Source organism: Lupinus angustifolius, chromosome LG18, assembly GCF_001865875.1.
Source record: "Lupinus angustifolius cultivar Tanjil chromosome LG18, LupAngTanjil_v1.0, whole genome shotgun sequence".
NCBI lineage: Eukaryota > Viridiplantae > Streptophyta > Magnoliopsida > Fabales > Fabaceae > Lupinus > Lupinus angustifolius.
The window spans coordinates 16,127,260-16,146,064 of NC_032026.1; the positions used below are offsets into that span (position 1 = coordinate 16,127,260).

At 32.6% G+C, this 18,805-nt stretch overlaps 3 protein-coding genes and 1 non-coding gene across 6 annotated transcripts; 1 reads left to right on the plus strand and 3 right to left on the minus strand.

Annotated features, from left to right (window-relative positions):
- LOC109332741 (signal peptide peptidase-like 2) lies at positions 325-18,423 on the plus strand. 2 transcript variants are annotated; one of them, XM_019567749.1, is made up of 15 exons: positions 325-533; positions 1,032-1,190; positions 1,300-1,411; positions 1,516-1,635; positions 1,882-2,033; positions 2,136-2,318; positions 2,582-2,616; positions 2,909-3,065; positions 3,466-3,519; positions 3,855-3,947; positions 4,029-4,171; positions 4,363-4,433; positions 4,574-4,657; positions 4,746-4,890; positions 18,412-18,423. In XM_019567749.1, exons 1-14 carry the CDS (start codon positions 387-389, stop codon positions 4,871-4,873), a joined length of 1,638 nt encoding a protein of 545 aa, XP_019423294.1. In that variant the 5' UTR covers positions 325-386; the 3' UTR covers positions 4,874-4,890; positions 18,412-18,423. The 2 variants fall into 2 exon arrangements, with proteins under 2 accessions (XP_019423294.1, XP_019423293.1); XM_019567748.1 differs by lacking the exon at positions 18,412-18,423 and having other exon boundaries at positions 4,746-4,900.
- Positions 5,234-5,305, minus strand: TRNAT-UGU. Its single transcript has one exon. It is a non-coding gene; the product is annotated as a tRNA-Thr (tRNA).
- On the minus strand, positions 6,513-9,526 carry LOC109332746 (probable E3 ubiquitin-protein ligase RHB1A). 2 transcript variants are annotated; one of them, XM_019567761.1, is made up of 6 exons: positions 9,260-9,526; positions 9,015-9,128; positions 7,447-7,876; positions 7,205-7,314; positions 7,053-7,111; positions 6,513-7,009 (listed from the first exon to the last, which is right to left on the minus strand). In XM_019567761.1, exons 2-5 carry the CDS (start codon positions 9,084-9,086, stop codon positions 7,082-7,084), a joined length of 642 nt encoding a protein of 213 aa, XP_019423306.1. In that variant the 5' UTR covers positions 9,087-9,128; positions 9,260-9,526; the 3' UTR covers positions 6,513-7,009; positions 7,053-7,081. The 2 variants fall into 2 exon arrangements, with proteins under 2 accessions (XP_019423306.1, XP_019423305.1); XM_019567760.1 differs by having other exon boundaries at positions 6,513-7,111; positions 9,260-9,525.
- Positions 10,498-11,026, minus strand: LOC109332750 (probable E3 ubiquitin-protein ligase RHA1A). The gene has a single exon (XM_019567764.1). It carries the CDS (start codon positions 10,985-10,987, stop codon positions 10,511-10,513), a length of 477 nt encoding a protein of 158 aa, XP_019423309.1. The 5' UTR covers positions 10,988-11,026; the 3' UTR covers positions 10,498-10,510.

Below are 18,805 nucleotides of genomic sequence, written 5' to 3' on the forward strand. Positions count from 1 at the left end.
GGACAGTGATCTCCATCCTCCATATATAGTTTCACCAAATTCATCGGTATAATAGAGCTTAGGAGTGACACTTGTTGAGAATGAATAACTATGATACTGAGATGCTCAGAATATACATTTGATAGTAACAAAAAAAAACATCATCCATTAATAATAAATAATATATATTTGTGGTAAGTCCTGAGCTGAAACGTTAAAGTTAGGATGGAACTAATAATGCATAGCTGTGTATTTTCACCATCAGTTCAGTCTGCATATATTATTATAATATTGATATTAAAATATGTTTTTTTCTCTTTTGTTCTTTATGGATCAAAACTAAGTTCGTTTATTTCTCCAAATACACACTCTCTTTTAATCTTTGTTGAGACTCAGTGCATGCATCCATGGTTATGGAGAATAATTCATTGATTCTTCTACTCTGTGTATTAATTCTTGTTCTCCATGGTGTTCCTTCTGTCATTGCTGGTGATATAGTTCATGATGATGATTCTACTCCTAAGAAGCCTGGTTGTGAAAATCAATTCGTTTTGGTACCAAGTTTACTTCTTTTTCTAATTTCATTATGTCTTTTATCTTTTTTGTTCAATTATTTTTATCCATGACTTATTAATATTTTACTTTCTAATTTTGCTACTTGTTGGGGTTTAGCATCAAATCACAGTGTTTAAAATATGACCAATTAGATATTTTAGATCAAAGTTTAGTGCTTCTTTAATTAACAAATGTCAAGTTTAAGTTGTGATAATTTGTGACAAAACTTATTATATCTTGGTTTTATTAGGCAAAGGTGCAAACTTTGGTAAATGTATAATTGATGCTGAGTTTGTTGGTGAGGGTGCCAGATTTGGTAGAACCATTGTGTCTAATTTGTCCAATTAGATATTTCAGACGAATTTTTTTGCATCTGATTAGTTAATAAGTTTAAGTGGTAGTCGATCCCACCTAATGAGATTAAGGTTTGATTGTTGTTGGATAAGTTTAACGGGTTATTATTTATGGCAAAACTTGTCATTTCTTGCTTTTATTAGGTGAAAGTACAAACTTGGGTCAATGATATAGAGGATGCTGAGTTTGTTGGTGTGGGTGCCAGATTTGGTAGAACCATTGTGTCCAAAGAGAAAAATGCTCGGTATACACGCCTTGTTCTTTCAGATCCTCGAAATTGTTGCAGTCCTCCAAAGAAGAAGGTTCTTTCTTCATATATTAGATGCTGTATTGTACTCTAAGTCTCTAATATGTGTGTAGCAAAGTACTAAACGTTAGCACTATTGTACATATGTGTATATGAACTGTTAGATTGTCGGAGATGTCATCATGGTGGATCGCGGTAACTGCACATTCTTAAAAAAGGCAAGAACTGCACAAGCGGCTAATGCTTCCGCAATCCTCATCATAAATAACCAAAAAGGTAAAAATTCTTTTCACTTTTGTATTTTTGGAGGAAGTGCTCCTTTTGAGTGTTGTTCGACCTTTATCACTCTTATTATGTCTAAGCCATGTTTTTGTTTGCAGAACTTTACAAGATGGTTTGTGATCCTGATGAAACTGATTTAAACATACACATACCTGCTGTCATGCTCCCACTAGATGCAGGTACGCGGCTGGAAAAAATGCTGATGAGCACTTCATCTGGTAAGCTTTCTATTAATTTTCGTAATTATCTTATGTCTCTTATGCATATTTTGTGGATTCAAAGTGGCTTGCATTTAATGTTAATGGTTAAGTGATGGTCACAACCTCTTCACTGCTTGTGAACAGATTCTTTAATTGCACTGTAACTAGTATTTGGGTTTTCCTTCTATGGAGTGGGGAGATAGATTCTCAATACTTCAAGCTTTTGGGGAGTAACCTTTCTAAATTTTTTTGCGGTCTTTGCAGTGTCTGTGCAGCTATACTCACCACGCAGACCGGTTGTTGACATAGCAGAAGTATTCCTATGGTTGATGGCAGTTCTTACCATATTGTGTGCGTCATATTGGTCAGCATGGGGGGCCCGAGAAGCAGCTATTGAACAGGATAAGCTATTAAAAGTCAGTTTTTTCAACTCTTTCAGTATTTCTTGAAGCTAGATTCACAGTTATTCTCCGAATTGTTACTGATCTACTACTTGCTGTGAAATTTTGTTTTTATAGGACGCTTCAGATGACGTTCCAAATATTAAAAATGCGGGTGTTAGCGGTGTTGTGAACATGAATATGACAGCTGCAGTCCTTTTTGTTGTTATTGCTTCGTGTTTCCTGTTTATGGTTTACAAACTGATGTCATCGTGGTTCCTCGAGGTTCTAGTTGTTCTCTTTTGTATCGGTGGGGTAGAGGTATTAACTTCCATTAAATCAGTCAAAAATTCTAATTGTATGCATCTATGTAAATATAATAATCATATTTTCACACTAAATTTATGCACTTAAAGAAGGTAACGCCTACTACATCACGTTAGTGCACCTTATGTGAATTCAGTCTTTTCCAATTGCTATTAGTGAATTTAAATTCTGTGTATATTTTTCTGTCTTTCCTGATTTTCCATGTTATCCTCTGTTGACCCATCTTTAATGATGTGTTTTTTCTTTTGTATCTACAGGGCATGCAAACTTGCTTGGTTGCTCTTTTGTCAAGGTGTGATATATAATTTTTTGTAGAGATATTACTTGCCATATGTTATGGATTTTTTGTCTTAGCAATTAGCATTAATGTAGAACATTGCCATCGACAACTTTGGAAACAATTCCTGTTTGATTGCCATCGACAAAATACTAAACCCCATTGTTTTAGATTCCCACTTTTATTAGACAATCAATTTGATGCTCTAAGCAATTTAAAGTATAATTAATGGAAGTTGTCAATATTTTCGGGCGTTATGTTTGGTTTGTCCAACATGTACATGAAACTTATTCGGCTTCCCATGCAGGTGGTTCAAAGATGCTAGTGAATCATATATTAAAGTACCTTTCTTTGGAGCTTTCTCATATCTGACTTTGGCTGTTTCTCCATTCTGTATAACATTTGCCGTACTCTGGGCAGTTTATCGCAATGCCTCCTTTGCCTGGATTGGTCAAGATATACTTGTAAGGATAAAATTTTCTCTTCATTCTTCGTAATTACTTTTCCTTTCCTCATCATGTAGACACTCAAGGGATAACGGAAGTTTACCTTCGTCTTTATTACTTTTTGAAGAGGGAGATAATACATATCTTATAATTTTAGTTATAATCTATATGCATATAAATGCATCCTGGAATTGACGCATTCACCAAATACTAAAAGGAAATTCAATCACCGGTCTGAAGTGTGTGCTTTTGATGAAGACAATGTTCTTTTTGGAAGTTATTCCTAAATGACTATTTCGTTATGTTTCCTTGCACAACTGTACTAAGGTTCATAGTCTTGCAAGTACTCGATATAGGATATGAAATTTCTTTGTACTTTTTATACTTATCATTTCTCTTTCATTTGGTATTGTAACAGGGAGTTGCGCTAATAATCACAGTACTACAGATTGTACATGTACCTAATCTAAAGGTAGCTATTCGAGCTTATACTATTATTTTACCGTGGCTTGATGTCTAACATGTTACAAAAATTCTTGAGTTCTTTTACTTTTCTGAAATATACTTTGTATGAAGCATTTTTAATATTTACTTTACTTTTTTATAGTTTTCAGTTACATCTATATGGAAGAACTGAACTAGCAACATTTTTAAATTGTTCTGCATATCTGGTTTTGCACTTTATCCGCGCATCACTGTTTTCTCATGTTGTCTATGTTGATACATTTAGGTTATATGACAATTTACTTCGTAAAAAATAGGATACGATACTTTGTTAAATGACAATTTGAGTGTTTCATGAATTAGGTTGGCACGGTTCTTCTCAGTTGTGCCGTCGTTTACGACCTCTTTTGGGTGTTTTTTTCGACGAAGCTTTTCAGGGAAAGTGTGATGATTGTGGTTAGTCTTATTCTTCTTTCTAATCAATCACTAACACCATATATAATTATTAATTTTAATTGCTTGCATTACTCACTATAGGTAGCCCGGGGTGATAAAAGCGGAGAAGATGGTATCCCAATGTTACTTAAGTTCCCACGCATACTCGATCCATGGGGTGGATACAGCATCATTGGTTTTGGAGACATCCTTCTACCAGGAATGCTGCTTGCATTCTCACTCAGGTTTTATCGCATGCCTATTTGCTCATTTCAATCCGGAAACCGGTCACTTTTGATAAACTAGCAAAAGGATTTCAAGTTCTTACAACCAAATTTTCGTTCTCCTTAAATGGATTGCTGCAGTATATTTTACTGGCAAGTTTTCAGCTCATGAAATAGCTTTTTGGATAAATGTTCTGATCTGTTTCTCGCAGGTACGATTGGCTGTCGAACAAGAAGCTTGCAAATGGATACTTCTTGTGGGCAATGATTGCATATGGCTTTGGTGAGAATCAAGTACCAATCACTTAGTGTATTACTACTGATTTCAATAGTTCTATTTATCAAAAAATGAGAACATGTTATTTCATAACTGAAACAATAAGAAGCAAATTTCTCTATTATTGACTTAACTTATTTTGGCAGGTCTCTTAATTACATATGTGGCATTAAACTTGATGGATGGGCATGGACAACCAGCATTAATATACATTGTTCCATTTACCCTTGGTAACTAAAAATTGAAATAATTTAGGAAATTACAAAATAGCTTAATAGTTATTATGATAAAGTTTGATGATTTGGTGGGAAAATGCAGGAACCCTTTTGACATTGGGATGGAAGAGAGGAGATGTTATGGTTTTGTGGACAAGAGGAGAACCAGAAAGAGTATGCCCACATATCAGACTCCAACACAGTGGAGAATTAGGCCATGATGAAAGATAAGGAAAATATCAACCTATGTCACATCTTCTGTCCCGCAAAGTGTGTCACTTCATGTGTCACTTTATCTGATTGATCAGAAAAATACTTTATCGTTAAGTTTTTTTCCAACCAATAAGAAGACTTGTCACATGGAGTGGCGCACCCTTTTGGTATAGCAGATGTTGACCCTCGTGTTTACTTACTGTACTTGATAATTCATCACAAAACAACAATGATAGATAATCCAAGGTTATAACATATGTGTAAAGTAAAAGTGATTTGAGACTATCATACTCAGAGATGTTAATGACAGATAATCCTATTCCTTGCTTCTTTTATATGAATGAATGATTATAGTCATCACTCACAAATTAAAAAAAGTGCCCTCACGCAGGATCGAACTACGGACCTTCAGTTTACAAGACTGACGCTCTACCACTGAGCTATAAGGGCCTGTGTTCTACATTACAAATCCAATATTTAATCTTCTAAGATAATAACAAATTAACCATAATTTTGTAACAATTTATAAATACTATATTCTCAAGTGGTAACTTACTTTATAAATATATACTACGATTTGATAACATTGACAGGTATATGACATCATTTTTTTAAATAGATTGTATATCATTTATGTGGCCAGTATCTTAATCTTATTCTTAGTTCATTATATAATTTTTTTGGGTGTAACGTCATTTAAATAGTACATTAAATAAAACAATGATTTGTACATATAAATATAAAAAGTGGAGTCAAATTGTATATGTAAACTGAACCCTGTGTATGAGAAGGGTGATAATAACCTTTCAAATGCCTCTATATTTCTCACTGACTAATCACAAATATGTAGTCGGTTAATGTTGAGTGTGTGTATACAATTAGAAGTGTTAATAACCCATCCAATAAGAGAAAGATAAGATAAAAATAAACAATATTGAATGAATCACTTTTGAATTCTGATTGATAGTTTTATTTTGATTTTAAAATCTATATTCAAGCTTATTAGTTCTTGTCAAAATAAAATGACCATAAAACTTTGGATCAAGGGTGAGAGATAACACCCCTTTGTTTAAATGATTAATAGATATAGTCTAAATGCATGGTTGATTGTGTGATAAGTACAATTGAGAAGGCAGTGTGCATAATCTTTGGGACTTAAAGGTCTAATGAAGGGAAAAATAAAGATTGTGAGACATAAATTATACTTATGATATGACTTTAAAATATTTTGTTTCTCTCTCCTCCTCTCCAAACCCTAACTCATAAACGGGCCATAAAAAGATGCATTTTTATTTAAATCTCAGTCATCAACTATTTATAAGTCATGGATTTGATTTCCCACAAAGGAATAAAAGGATTAAACTATAGACCTTATGCAAACAAAACCACAACTTTTGGTGTTACAATAAAAGCACTCAACATAAACTTCACACAAAGAATTTGAAAAACTAAGGAACGATGCAGCTGTTTATTTAGACATAACAACTGAACCACATATGAAGTTTGATAAAGCACAAAATTGCAAGTATCACTAAAAAATGGGTAAGCATTTGCCACAACATAAATACACTTGGTCATAAATAAATTGTGGTCACAAAATGAAAGCTCAATTATTTGATTTGACTATTGTTTGTCTTCTGTTAATCCATGTGATTCGTGAATATCATTTCATTCGATCATTTCCATTCAACTCATACAAGCAAAACCACAACCCAAAAATAACAGATGAAAGCAAATATCTAATAGTGACAGACACACCAACAAAAGAAGGGAAAAAACATATTGACCGCTTTGTTCTGTATGAAACATGTCTCCACAGATATTTTGTGCAAGTCATCACAAATTCTATTTACACCAGTTCATATAGTATCCTCATATCACTTCAACTTTCTAATTAAAGAACTATTAAATGGAAGGAGACTTCCTTTGGAACCCATTTTATCGCCATGGTAAATTCTACTTCTCTTTAATTTGCTGGTATCCGAGGAAAGGGACTAGGCATAAAAAATGGAATAAATCTTTGGGAAACAGAGGAAACCTAAGAAACAAAATACAACTATAAACTTGGGTTGCCAGAACAGAAAACATTTGATTTTGTAACCTGGCTCTCAAATATTATATGACAGTGTATTACAACTGAGTTGGTTGTTGTTGCAGTTGTTGTATTAGAACTGAGTTGGTTGTTGCTGCTGTTGTGTTGTATTAGAACTGAGTTGTTGATATCTATCAATCTAATGGAAGGTCTAAAACCATATCCTGCATGATGAGATAACCATACATATTCATAAGAATGTGACGATGTGAATTTTAAAACAAATGGCAACAATGGTAGAAATGACTGAGACAAACCTGATCACACACCGGACAAGTTTCACTTCTTTCCATCCATTCAAGAATGCATGCCAGGTGAAAATGATGGTCACATTTTGTGAGGAGTTTTGGATTCTCTGCATCATACTCTGCTAGGATAAAAAGATGGAAATATATAAACAGCTCTAAATTCCAACCAAAAGAGGATAAGTGTCACATAATAAAGCTTAATTAATGACAAAAGCTGATGAAGCTGAATACAGAAGACATGAGAACATCACCTTCTAAACAAATTGGGCACGTATCCTCTTCTTCCACAAAACTGATAGGTTCTGCCAACTTTGGAAGTTCAACTCCAGAATCCTTTGCTGAGTCAAGTTCTAAAGCAGAATGAACTTTGCACTCTGATTCCTTCAGCTCGTCGGGCTTAGCTGAGGCCTCATGATTGTCCTCAGGAACTGTTTCTTGATTTGAATCAGAATTTGCAGGATGCAGGGATATATCAGTCTTATCAACACAAATTTCTTGAGCCACAGGTGGTGTTTGAGTGACACCTAAAGTAACATTGAAAGGGATAGGAGCAGGAGGCGGTCTATAAGTATCAGGACTTGAAGTGTCTAGATTAGTATCAACTAAGAGCCCTCCAGAAAAACCAGATGCAGCATTGTGGTGAGATGATAGTGGGACATGCTCCTCTGATAATCTTGGGTACTGCAGAGAGAATGCAGCAAACAGAGCAATGGTATAACAATGATTTATAGCACACCAGCGGAAGAATAAGGAACTTATAGTACAAGTACACTTCAAAGAAGTCTTTCAAACAAAGAAAAAAAAGGTACAAACGTAATATATCCCAGTGTTATTTACTATTCGATTCTGCATTTGTTCAATGAAAACATGTAAGCAAAAAAATTAATTGCTATAATTCTGCAACAGTAATCCATTCAGAGGGAGTTATCAACTTCTTTCTAAATTCAATTAAAAGTGAAGCCGATCAAGCAACAATACTCATGCTTAACATGCCAAAGTTATACTGTTAGCAAAGCTTTAGGAATAATGTTTATCCTCACATTGGAAAATGGAAGACGAAGAAGACAAAACATATATCATACAGAATCGACTAAGTTTTACATTAGTTGTTGATTGCTTAACACAACTTTGCCTTTTATCCGCGTAGGACTGACTATATATAGTATCAAGCACACATATGCAAAACATAGAGAAAGTAAAAACAAATGAAGTCCACAAACTAAGAATGTGACAAATTTGATGGAAAGTTGAGTTCATACTCAATGCAATGAACCCTCAATTCTGACTGTTCAGGCTAGACTAAGGACTTTTAGCCTTTTACTGTCCAACATAAACTTGAATATTTTGAAAATACATACATGGACAATAATAGAATTTGTTGAATTTACTACGAAATCTTCCATCGAGAGGAAGAAAAACTAAGTTACTATGGGAAAAGGAACAAGTCACAGCCGCAATTGCAGCCACAATATTGAGATTTTATGCCAACACGGACCGCAATTGCAACCACAATATTCAGGCTATGCCAGCTTCGACCACAATTTCACATACTCGCAGCAATCACAGAAAGTTACCACGGTTTTAAAACCTAATACAAGTAAACATGTTTTAATTCCTAAAAACCACACAAATTAGAGAAGCTAAATAGTTTTTGATGTTATTTTCTTAAGAATCCATGAACTAGTGATAAGGTATATAAGTTAAATCAGATGAAATAAACAGTAACAGTGATGCATGTGGTGTAACAAGTAACAAGAATATAATAGTAGAAAAATAAAGAAAAAGAAATTAGAACAGAAATATGGATATGGATACTAACGTAGTAGTATTGAGAACGAGGTTGAGCGTTCAATTGAGTCTCCTTCGATGAACAACAACAGCAACCTCCCATATCCACCGCCACCAAATAACTCTACCGAATTATCACCACTCGCTATATCACAATATAAATAAATATTCCACAAATTAATTCATAATTATGATTATGATGGAGCGTGGAAACTATTTATTATTTAAATTAATTCGGAATAGAAAGATGAATTATGTAAATTAAAACGTATAAACCTGATACGAATTTGGAATGTGAAGAAATGAAAAGGATAATCGAGAGAGAATAGTTGAGCAGGTAACAAAAGTTAAGTGAGGTAACTGTTTTGTTTGTTTGTTTAAAGTTTAAAGTAGCTTGAGAATGATTTAGAAGGTTTTGTGGGTGAGATTCAAATCTAAGACAAGGTTAATCAAATTCACCAAAACTTTAGGAAGAAGAAGAAGATTAACAAAAATGAAAATGGACAAGTTTCACTATTTCCCGGGGTCACACGTACCTTTTATTTCTTTATTATATTATTATATTCTATTATATCAATTTCATATTCTATTGTATCGTGCTGGATACGTGTGCCAGAATTAAGAATTAGGTCCTGGGGGTAATTGGGTTTATATATGCTGCACCTTAACTTTTTTATTGGCCCAAACTTCTATCTACTCTCCTTTTTGGGCTATGTCATACAATCAACACCAAACTATATCAGCATCTCAATAAATGTCACCCTTAGAAATCGAATAATTAACTTTCTTTTGATCATTTTGAGATATAGAGAAATCTTATGTTACTAGATCACATAAATTGGTTTCATCTCATTCAATCGGGTATCCTAATTGAAAGATAAGAAAAATACATTAGATTTTATTTCATTTCATATCCTATAATCTTGGACAATTAAAAAATGTAGCATCGTTTTATTTCACTATCCTAATAGGTTTTCATGTATCAATTTAATTCATAAAGAATTAAAACTTTTAAAGATGGTGTTAGGATCTTATGAGATTAGCTTCCGGATACCTTGGGTACCCAAAAAAGTTGGTATCGCTAACTCCAAACTTTCACAACTCTTCCTGGTACCCCTTAACCCCATCTTGCCATTTAATTCTTTTTTTATTGTTCATTTTGTTTTATGAAATTGAAGTAATTACCTCTCTTCTTTTCTCACTCCCAATTCTTACATCTCCTGCAACAACTATCTTTTACGGGTTATTGTTTTTACTCGTAACATGTTGCTTTTAGAAACAGAGAGTAAAAAATGAGAACAATAGAGCTAACTTGATGAGAATAACCAGATCTCAATTTCAAAAGTAAACAACACTACTCTAAGATGTGTAAACATAGTTCTCAGATTTCATTTTTCCGTATAACATATATACATAGACAACAAAAACTGTCTCAACAGAACATCAACCTCTGAATCTAGATCCTCTAGTTGTTTTTTGTTTTGATTCCTTCAAAATCTTTGTTAAATAGAAAAGAAAAGCAAAGTTCTAGAAATCAGTGATGTGAGGATATTCAGAATAGAATTCAGGGATTCCAGAAGCAAGCCATAGCCTCTCATTGAAAGCACGTTGCATATCATAAGGTATGAAGGGTGTCCTACACAAGGGACATGCTTTCTGATCATACTCTATCCAACGGTCTAAACAACCCTTATGGAATATATGGCGACAATTTCTCAACCGTCTGATCTCTTCATCTGCTTCAAATTCGTACAGACACACGGCGCAGCTCTCCGCCGAAGGCTCCTCCAGGTCGGAGAACTTCGCCACCGGCAGAATTTCGCGGATGAGTACGGCGGATACAGATTGGAATTGTGGCGGCGGGTGGGGCCAGACAATGTCGGGTTCGAGGAAATCATGGAGGCCGAGGTAGCGGAAGAAGATGAGGATCAGGTTTCTGATGAAACCTAATAAGGAAAGGATGTGAACAAATGCCTTTGGAATTAGAAGCTCTGGAAATCCCATAACACTCTATTATTTGCTTGCTTTGTGTCAAAAGAAACTATGCCTTATATAGACAGTTAGAGGGACAAGGATAAGAGATCAACTCTCCACTGTCTCATTCTTTTACCCGAACTAATTATATACTGTGATATAAATAAAATAAATTTTGTAAAAACAAAAAAATAATGTTTTGATTAGCTCATAAATAGAATAAGACATTATTTGAGATATGTGATATCTATATAAGGAAGGAATGAGAATCATGTTACATGTATCCCCATTTATGTTTATTTTATGTAGCAAACAAATTAAAAAACTTGAAAGAATTATAAAAATAAAATTAATATTATTTTATAAAGTTTGATTACTAAAAATATAATTTTTTTTAGACAAATCATCGTCCTCCATGGATTGGGTGAAAAGGGAGTTCTAGAAACTGCCATGTGGTTGTTCATAAGGTTTCAATGTAATCTCTAACAATATAGTAATGTTGAATAATCTATAAGAGAAACGTGCCCTCCTAATCTGTCCTAGTTTTGATGGAGAAAACTCATTTTTTGATTTTATTTTTTCAAACTTTATTTTATTTAATACATTAGTACAATTAAGATTTCACACATACATAATTATTTACAAAGTTATAGTTGTATACGTGTTTAGGTAAGAATTTGAAACAAGTTTGGTATTGGATCGAGAAACTTGATAAGATTAAAGATGATATTTGTTTTCTCAATATTAAGGAATTTGAGTTTGGGATTTCGAGTTTGAGGTTGGATAATATGAAACTTATGTTAAGCTGCCTGAGCCATCACCAATCTCCATTTGGGTTAATAATTAATTAGCACCTTCATGATTTATATATAATATAAGAACATGAGTCTATCTCTTGTCCAAATGAGACAACGGTCTTTGTTTTTATGGAAAGGACACTACTGGCTATCTTTTTAATGCAAGTGGAAATGTACAGTTGGATAAATTTTCATGATAAGGTAAAGTAATGATGAAGGAAAAAGGACAGGAGGTCTATTTTACAATTAGAAAATATAGTGAATGATTTTTTTTAATGTTAATTAATATTTTACATTATTTTTTCATTTCTCCATTTTTCAAATAAGGTTAATCCACAGAAAGTTTAATTTTCTTTCTTAATTTGCAGGGTATAGCTTTAATAAACATTTAGATGGGAATAAATGTAATATTTAACTATAAGAATATATAATTACACATAGGTAAAACTAATCCAGTGTACACCTTACACATTTAGAGTCTATGAACTTATATGTTAATTTATTGACTCTACACATTTTAGAATGAGCCAAATTCCTCTCTGGTACTAGATTGTAGGGGAAATAAAAGTTATAAATTATTTCATTAAAAATGAATTATAATCATGACTATTTTTTTTAACACATGTCATAATTCTAACCTAATAATAGATTCTCCAATACCAAAAACAAAGAAAGAAAGTAATTGCATTTTCTTTTGCTATACATGGGTTTAGCTTATCATTATTATTTACTTTAGTGATATCATTATTCTTCCTTGAATCAACACATACACCTAAAAAAAAATTTATAAAAACAAAAATTAATATTTTAATATTATCTCGTGAAGTTTGATTCGTTTTATAGTACCGATTCCAGTACAGTTACGCCACTCCACCAAGGGTTATATATTTTTGATGTGGTGGAATCGTAACTGCAGCAAGTTAAAGTGAAAAGGTTATTTACATTTACAGTAGTGGATGCAATTAATTTTAGCGAAGTGACAGGAAGTAGTAACTACTAAAAATAAAGAGTGGAGCGAGCAATCACAGAACGTAGCAGCTTTCAATAACGCCGAGAATCACGCAAAACCTTGTTCATCATAACAATATAAGATTTTCTTAGATAACCTCATTGTTTTCACCGTAGCTTCCACGAAAAGCAACGTGCATACAATTATACTATTACCTAATAATACACCACATGTTCATTCCCATGTCATTTTCTTAGTTTTAATTTTTAAAGTTTAATATCACATTAAATATTTAATATATTATCTATTATTTATATTTAATTATTATTGATTATTAGAAAAAAAGTAATTTAAATGATAATAAATAATGTAGTAAATTTATATAAATTTTATAATTGGTAATGTATACATATTACACTTTTAACTATTTTTTATTAATTATACTTTTAATTTAATTATTGGGTAGATATAAAGAATAATAGTAGAAGAAAATGAGATGAAAAATTGAGAATAATATAACTAAAAAATCAATGATTTTATTATTTGTAATCTTGTATAAAATAATGTAAGATGATACTTGTAAAAAACCATGGAAGTAAAAAAGAATAAAAAGTAACACAAACATGAAAATTACATTTGAAATGTTGCACTCCATAACTTAATATAAGAAATAGGAATCGCTTATCCTAATTATGTCTTTAGTCAATCAATTTTCTTTAAACAATATAAAAATATTATTTTAAATTTTTAGATTTTGTTTTTAATTAAGCGATATTTTTTAATCCAACTGACTCTGAAATTGCAATAGGAATGAATTCCACCAATTACACTTCCCCAATGGAATGGAAGACCATTATTCCACATAACCGATGAAGGAAGAATGCACCAAATAATTAGAAAGGAACATGATTCATGTATGTCTGTATCTATAGTGATTGACATGGTTGGATGGTGGTGGTGGTAGGGTATGTGAGACATCATAATAGGAGTTTGGCTTCTCTGTATTACAGGAAAGGCCAATATATACTTCAGATTATGATATGTGGTAAAAATAAATTTTTAATGGTTTAGATTTTAATTTATTTTTAAATTAAATAATTTAAAAAAAATCTTCCCCTCATATTCCCAGTACTAGAGAGTCCAAATACCGGAGAGGAATCCTATTCTGACAATAAGGGACCTTCTATCCAGTTACTGTTGATGGAGTCGTTGTCCCATTTCTATTGGGGCATCACTAACATATTAGATGGACTTTCTGGCTTCATTTCAGACCATGTTTCTTCATTTTTTCATCTTTCTCTTTCTCTTTTTTCCTTTTTGACAGTCACGCATATGCATCTGAACTCAGACATGCTGGCATTGGGTTTAGTCTCTTTCATTGAATTGTGTTTGAAAAAAAACATACTTTATCATAAAATATATATTATATTTAAAGTCTAATAGTAATTCTAATTTGTTTGTGAGGGAATGACTCATGTACCGGTTACCCTTATTAATGATTCTAATTTTCTACAATTGAATTTATTAAATAATTGTATAAATTAAAAATTGATAGTATTGCCTGACTAGAAAATAGAAATAAAAAAAATACATTATTCACTATGTTCTATCCCGTCCTACTCATGCTATCGTCCACCCGTTCAAAGCATCATATGCACAGTCATGATATTCTCGTTACTCACATGAAATGGACCCATTTGTAGCAGATATCATAAATGCTCTTGACACAATATTAATACCTCCGACTCACCCTTTAATGTATTTCTAACCTACCATTTAATGCACATTTGACCCACTATTTAATGCGTTGTTGACTCGCCTTTAATGTCAGATAACTGCCATGCCACCTGCACATTTCATCTGTCCCTGACAATTAGATAAGAGTAGATTCACAAGACAAGCAAGGACGACCATAGTACATTCTTTGTACCCGTCAGATGCTGACCAATGACCATATGTCATCTCAATATTTCCTAAACTCTATAAATATGAGAGATCATGCAAAGAGTATAATTAATTTTCATTATCTCATTTATTGTTGCACTTATACCAACTTCTCTCGTATTTACTCCACTTATCTCTCTAGATACATAACTGACTTGATCGTCGAATAACATTTTCAGCTATCTCCGTCGGCGGGTCCAGATGATAATCGAACCAAGCTATCAGATCTCTGACATTCAACCGGGCATCTTCTACCGATCATTCCTCTTCCGTTTTCGACTATCCATTCCTAATACTAAATAACACACTACCTAATACTTGTAGGTATGATCATACTTAAATCCTACAAAATATATTTTTGAAGACCAATCAAGTTATAGAAAGTATGTCATGAGTTTTTCAATTAAATATGCCTGGTAATTGAAACTACAAGTATGTTTTAACCAATTTCTTGCACTTGTGGATGTAGCATTTTAATTATCAAAATCGTTTATTTTGAGTTTTTTGACACATTGATCATTCATTCAATCTAGAAGATGTTGAAGCTCTAATATTAACAACATTCAATACAAGACTTTTTAATGTGTGCCCTATGACAAGTGTTAAGGTTGCTTAAGTATATTCTCATGGGAAAACTAAAAACATCACATTTCAAGGTTGCTTAAGCAGATCATATTTAAAATAAAATTGCAATTTATAATAAAAATATATTTGAATTCCTAAATATAAATAGTATTCGCGTAATATTTGAATGCCAAAGGCATGGGCTGGAAATGTGAGAAAGGAGGGACAAGAAGGAAGAGAATACGTGGCAATAGTATTGACCAAAGCCACTATTCCTAAATCCTAATCTACTTTCACATTCTTGTCTTATAATTCCAAAACATTATTTGGTCCACATCTGTGTTGTTCTTGAATCACTTCAAAATAATAATGTCACTATTCATACTCCTAATTCACCTTTCACTAATACCATATACCCCACCACATCTTATGTTACACATTAATTTTGTGTCACTTCATGTGTTATGATCTATGATTAGTTGAATAAAATATATTTAAGTTAAAATTTTTATTATTAAATATTTTTTTGACCAGTCATAATTCACATATAACCGAAGATGTGCTCCATGTACCCTGACCCCCACTCATCATCTTTGCTTTTGTCTCATTCTTTGTCTATCTCTGATCACTAGAGTCCCCCTCCCCTACCCTATGAATCATAACAACATCACATTACATCGCACTTCTCCTTTTCTTATCACTTCTTTTACTTTTGGTTATTGTCACTTGTTCCACATCCTAGATTTTAAGTGTCAAATTGTTCACTCATATAGCCCACTATTCTTTCATGCCCCATCTTAGAACTAGGGTGGGAATTCAAATTGCTCAATTTCAGGTGTTTCACTCATTTTTCCCCTCCCCAATTAAATGATTTGACACCTCAATTGAACTCAACACAAATAATTTAGTTCAACTTTATGCTACACACGTTATCCAACTTTTGGTAAAATCATTATTTTGAACTAAATTGATGATGTGAATTTATCAATTCATGCAATAATCTTAATCACTATCTATCCTATTAAATTATTTTATTTAATGCATTTTGATCTATAACGAAGTTACACTCAATTTAGATAAAAGTACTATTTTTTGTGGTCAGACTTAATGAAATGCTTAGCCGTATGTAGATGTATGAGATTAATAAGTTATTACGAATAAGTGTTGATTCAAATGATTTATGTTTGATTTTTCTTAAGTAAGGTTTCAGGTTCGAGTACTGTGGATGAAAAAAATATCTGTTAAGAGAGTTAGCCTCACATGCCTGTAAATGTTTCCGACTCAGACAATATTGTCTTCGGCGCGATAATACCCGTGAAAAAACAAAAAAAAGATTAAGAAGTTATTAGGCCAGCTAAACCCAACAACATGATGACTGTACATTAAGACCTAAATATATCAACGTTTAGTCATTTATTTCCCACTTGAGTTTTTTTATTCTGACTTGTGATTAATGCTAAGTTAATTAGGTTACTCTTAGGTTAAAAGTCGATTTTGTTTGGTATTAGTGCCAAAACCTTGAGTTTCAGAATGAGATGGTGCCTGCCATTATGTTGAAAAGTTAAGAAACGAAACATCACTTTCACAAGATGTGTTAGTTAGTAATAATAAGTTGGAGACTGAAATTCCACACAACCAAGATTGTCAGAGATTTTTTTGTTCTTTAATGACAATCTACAAAGACAATAAAATGGCTTATGAGACAATTAACAACAACTTGCACATATTTATATTTAATAGTCATACTCAGTTTTATCTTCTCCTTAACTCCAATTAAAATTGACATTGTGAGGACACGTTTAATTATTTGTGAGGATAGAATATGTTTTATGTTTAACTGAAAAATGAAGGACATTCGTTTAAGTGATATATGTTTGATTCCTATTAGACAAGGTTTCGGGTTCGAGTCTTATGAATGGACTAAATATTTGTTGGAACAGTTAGCCTCACGTACCTGTGAATGTTTCAGCTCGGACACAATTGCCTCCGGTACGAGAATACATGTAAGAAACAAAAGAAAAAAAATATGGTGAGAATGCATATATGGACCACATAAATACTAATCATTGTACTCTACACCTTGCTCCACTGCCTCGGGACCCGTTGGGTAGTAATTGATTAGAGTAAGAGTTATTTTTATTGCTAGTAAAAGAAGTACTTTTTTTATATGGATTTAATATGTATATATTTATAGTATAAGTATATTTTACACTGTCAATAAATCTTCACCATTCATATGTTAGTTAGTATTGAGTTTCAAACAAAATTTTACAAATCAATGGTGGATGATGTGCCAACAGTGTAAAAAACTTTACACTGTCAGGACATAGATTTTAAACTCTTTTTATACTAGTTTTAAAGATACTTATGGGAACAATTTTATGTTTATTCTATTTGTTTTTTCTCTCTCAATGTCTATGGAACTTATCTGCATATTCCCTTGTAGACTGACTTATTTTTGGGCCATGAAAATGGTGGATAGTGATTATCCAAACTATAGAAAATGGTCCCTATGATCCATTATTATACTTGGGCTTAGTCTTGAAATATTTTTCGTGTTATCGGGACTCTTACAAAGTTATGCAACAGACCAATCATAAAGCTTAGGAAAAAAATAAAAAAGGAAGAGCTTTAATTTATTAATTAGCTTCTATTTCTGGCCTGTGGTATTTTTAGGGGTGAAGATCACGTATTCCAAACAGTGTCCTATTCCATGTCCCAAGTTAATCAGAATAGAGACATCAATTAATATCTATTCACTAAATTGATTTACTTTTGAAATGTACTTAAATAAATAAGATAAATAAAAAAATAGTGAATTCAACCACAACGGCGACCACAACCGCAATTTAAAATAATGCCTTATACATTATTCAACCCTTCTTCAAGGAACTAGTTTTTTCTTGGAGAATTCAAGCCAGATGAAGAAGAAGCTCTTGAAATTACAGAAACAATTGAATTAAAAGCATTGGCTGCTATCTTTGATTTTATCTGGCCTCGTTTTGGAAGTAGCCTTTTGCTTCTGAACCTATTCTTGTTGGTAACTTCAGTAGCTAGAACATGACCAATCCTGTTGTTCATCCTTTTATTGATACCTTCCACTTGAAATAAAGTATCCCTTTTGAATGTTTGTAGTATATGATTTTGAATGATGAGGGTATTGTATAAGGTGTAAGAGTTTATATAGAACCTTGAATGAGGTTATAGGTTTTTAGGAATATGAGGGTAAGGCTTGTGTGATATTAATTATTCAATGCAGATTTTAATATTGGATGGAAGGAGGGTGAAGCAGTTTTGTCTCACTGATGTTGGTTAGGGAGCATGCCAGCTAAGTTGTATGACTCTGAGAAATTCCTTTACGAAGCCTTCTCGTTTTTTGTACTACAATGGGTATCCCATCATCCTTTTTGGGTAATCTCTTTCGAGGTGTACGTTTGTCTCTCCCAACAAGTGTCACTCCCAAAAATCGAATCTTTAACTTTTTTTATCATCCTGAGAATACGTGGAGTCTTATATCAATAGACCAACATATTGTTGGTTTCGGAACAAACCTTTGAGTACATCCAAAAAAACACCAATGAAATCATCATAGGT

What these genes read in the sequence shown, in the direction of transcription:
- LOC109332750 (XM_019567764.1), bottom strand. Translation starts at nt 10,987, where the DNA reads ATGGGATTTCCAGAGCTTCTAATTCCAAAGGCATTTGTTCACATCCTT.
- LOC109332741 (XM_019567749.1), top strand. Translation starts at nt 387, where the DNA reads ATGGTTATGGAGAATAATTCATTGATTCTTCTACTCTGTGTATTAATT. An exon ending in GCAGTCCTCCAAAGAAGAAG is followed by an intron (nt 1,191 to 1,299) that starts GTTCTTTCTTCA and finishes ATGAACTGTTAG; the next exon opens with ATTGTCGGAGATGTCATCAT. An exon ending in GGGAAAGTGTGATGATTGTG is followed by an intron (nt 3,948 to 4,028) that starts GTTAGTCTTATT and finishes TACTCACTATAG; the next exon opens with GTAGCCCGGGGTGATAAAAG.
- LOC109332746 (XM_019567761.1), bottom strand. Translation starts at nt 9,086, where the DNA reads ATGGGAGGTTGCTGTTGTTGTTCATCGAAGGAGACTCAATTGAACGCT. An exon ending in CTCGTTCTCAATACTACTAC is followed by an intron (nt 7,877 to 9,014) that starts GTTAGTATCCAT and finishes TTCTCTCTGCAG; the next exon opens with TACCCAAGATTATCAGAGGA. An exon ending in CTTGTCCGGTGTGTGATCAG is followed by an intron (nt 7,112 to 7,204) that starts GTTTGTCTCAGT and finishes CTCATCATGCAG; the next exon opens with GATATGGTTTTAGACCTTCC.